Genomic DNA, 1,852 nt, shown 5'->3' on the forward strand with positions numbered 1-1,852 from the left:
ATCATATTTCAAAGTGGACATGAATGTAAACAACGTTTCAAGATATCTGCAACAATATGATAAAAAGTGTCTGTGATTTCTACAGGTGACAAAGTCACAGGTACTGCTACGACTACTATGGTTTGTTGTCTGGGTCATAACTAAAGCATAACCAAAATGCTAAATTTCAGTTAGAAGGTAGTAAATATCCACATATAAGTTTTCCCCATCCAAGTTCTTAGATGCCCTAAATTCTGCTTATTCTATCTAATCTTCATGGAGAACCTTGGTCCCTTAGAAGTCTTCTAACTTAAGTAGACTGTTGAGGAACTTGATCTCAGAATATCCTTATGAAACAAAAATGACAGGGACTTTGTTTACTACAAATATGTACAAAAAAGATTTATGACCACTTTGTCTATTTTAGAAAATTCCAAAGAAATGTGACAATGCAAAAGCAAATTTGAATGTTATTTTGCTTTAAGCACTCACCCTCAATTTTTTTTTTTAATTACAAAAACAATGTTTGAAGTCTAAAAAAGAACAGGGACTCCACAAACTGAAAACAAGGGTACAGTTTTCTGGTGTGAGAAAATGGGAAGTGTACAAAACAGGTATATTTCAGACACTCACAGAAATGTTCATAAACTAGAAAGCCTTCCTCTTCCCACTCCCATTTAGGACAACATCCACTTTTAGAACCTTGTTTTGTGACTCAGTGACCACAGGATAATGCCTGGAACTGCCTCAGGACAGCTTGTGAGTTGTCAAGGCGTTGGAATAAAGCCACAAAAATGAAAAGCTGCACTTCTGCATTTATCACTTAAGAAATATGTAATGCTTCTGGAACAACCAAATTGCAATTTATTGAGAAGGAAAAGTGGCTTTACTTTACATGCCATCTGTTATTTCAAAAAGCCCGAGTAGACAGGGGCACTCCCTGGCATACGAAAGCATTAACATCATGTGGCATAATGGTCAAGAGCACAGATTCTGGGGTCACACTGGCCAGGCTAGAATCCCAGCTCCACTACCAACCAGCTGTGTGACTCAGGGCAAATCACTTCTCTAATCCTCCATTTGCTACCTGAAAAATAACCTACCTCATGAGGTTGCTGTGAGAAATTAGACTTCATCTAAGTTCACATATATAAAGTACCTAACAGTACTGGGAACACAGTGAAAGTGGTCAGTCAAGGTTAACTGTTATTAAAGCATTCTTAAAAGTTCTAGAAAAGAACAAGTTCTCCTGCCTTTCCCCAATCCCATTACCTCTGTCAAATAGCCAGTTGAGTTCACAAACTTCTCAAATTCAGCATTACTGACTTCATAGGCATCCATGTAAAAGGCATCAATAGCAACTCTCCTCGCAGGGGCTTCCCCATCCTGCTTTATCTGAGGATCATCTGTGCCCATTGTAAATACTCCAGCAGGGATGAGGACCATCTGCAGTGAAAGGGGAAACAGGCAGTCATGCATCATGCCAAAGTGTGCCTGTGTAAGGTGTAAAGTTCCTAGCACAGAGTAAGCACTCATTAGTAAACCCTCACCACAGAAATGATTGTAACATTATTAACAGTACATAACTCTATACCCCAGTGAAAGTGCACCACCAGTCACAAAACGAAGCAAAAATTCTTTAGGAAAGTAATCTCATTAGTCAAACCTATACATGCTAGGAATCTGTGCATGTGATGGAAACAGGTCTAGAATAAGTCACCAAGCCGCTAATAGCTGGAATACAGAGGCAGGGAGAATATCCCACTTTTTTCTCTCTATATATTTTCCTTTAATATATTTTTGTTTCTTTCGAATTACTTTTAAAAGCAAATGTAAAAATGCCACATATAATATCTTTAAATACTCACTGCAT

General features: G+C 38.0%; 1 protein-coding gene across 1 annotated transcript in view; it reads right to left on the reverse strand.

Annotated features, from left to right (window-relative positions):
* The window catches only part of SUMF1 (sulfatase modifying factor 1), a 116,258-nt gene that overhangs the window by 102,062 nt on the left and 12,344 nt on the right, over positions 1 to 1,852 (reverse strand). Inside the window, exon 2 of the mRNA XM_012647269.1 lies at positions 1,252 to 1,425. Coding sequence (XP_012502723.1) covers positions 1,252 to 1,425 — 174 coding nt within the window. The remainder of the gene's footprint in view (positions 1 to 1,251; positions 1,426 to 1,852) is intronic.

Source organism: Propithecus coquereli, unplaced genomic scaffold (genome assembly GCF_000956105.1).
Source record: "Propithecus coquereli isolate 6110/MARCELLA unplaced genomic scaffold, Pcoq_1.0 Scaffold107, whole genome shotgun sequence".
In the NCBI taxonomy this organism is placed as follows: Eukaryota; Metazoa; Chordata; class Mammalia; order Primates; family Indriidae; genus Propithecus; species Propithecus coquereli.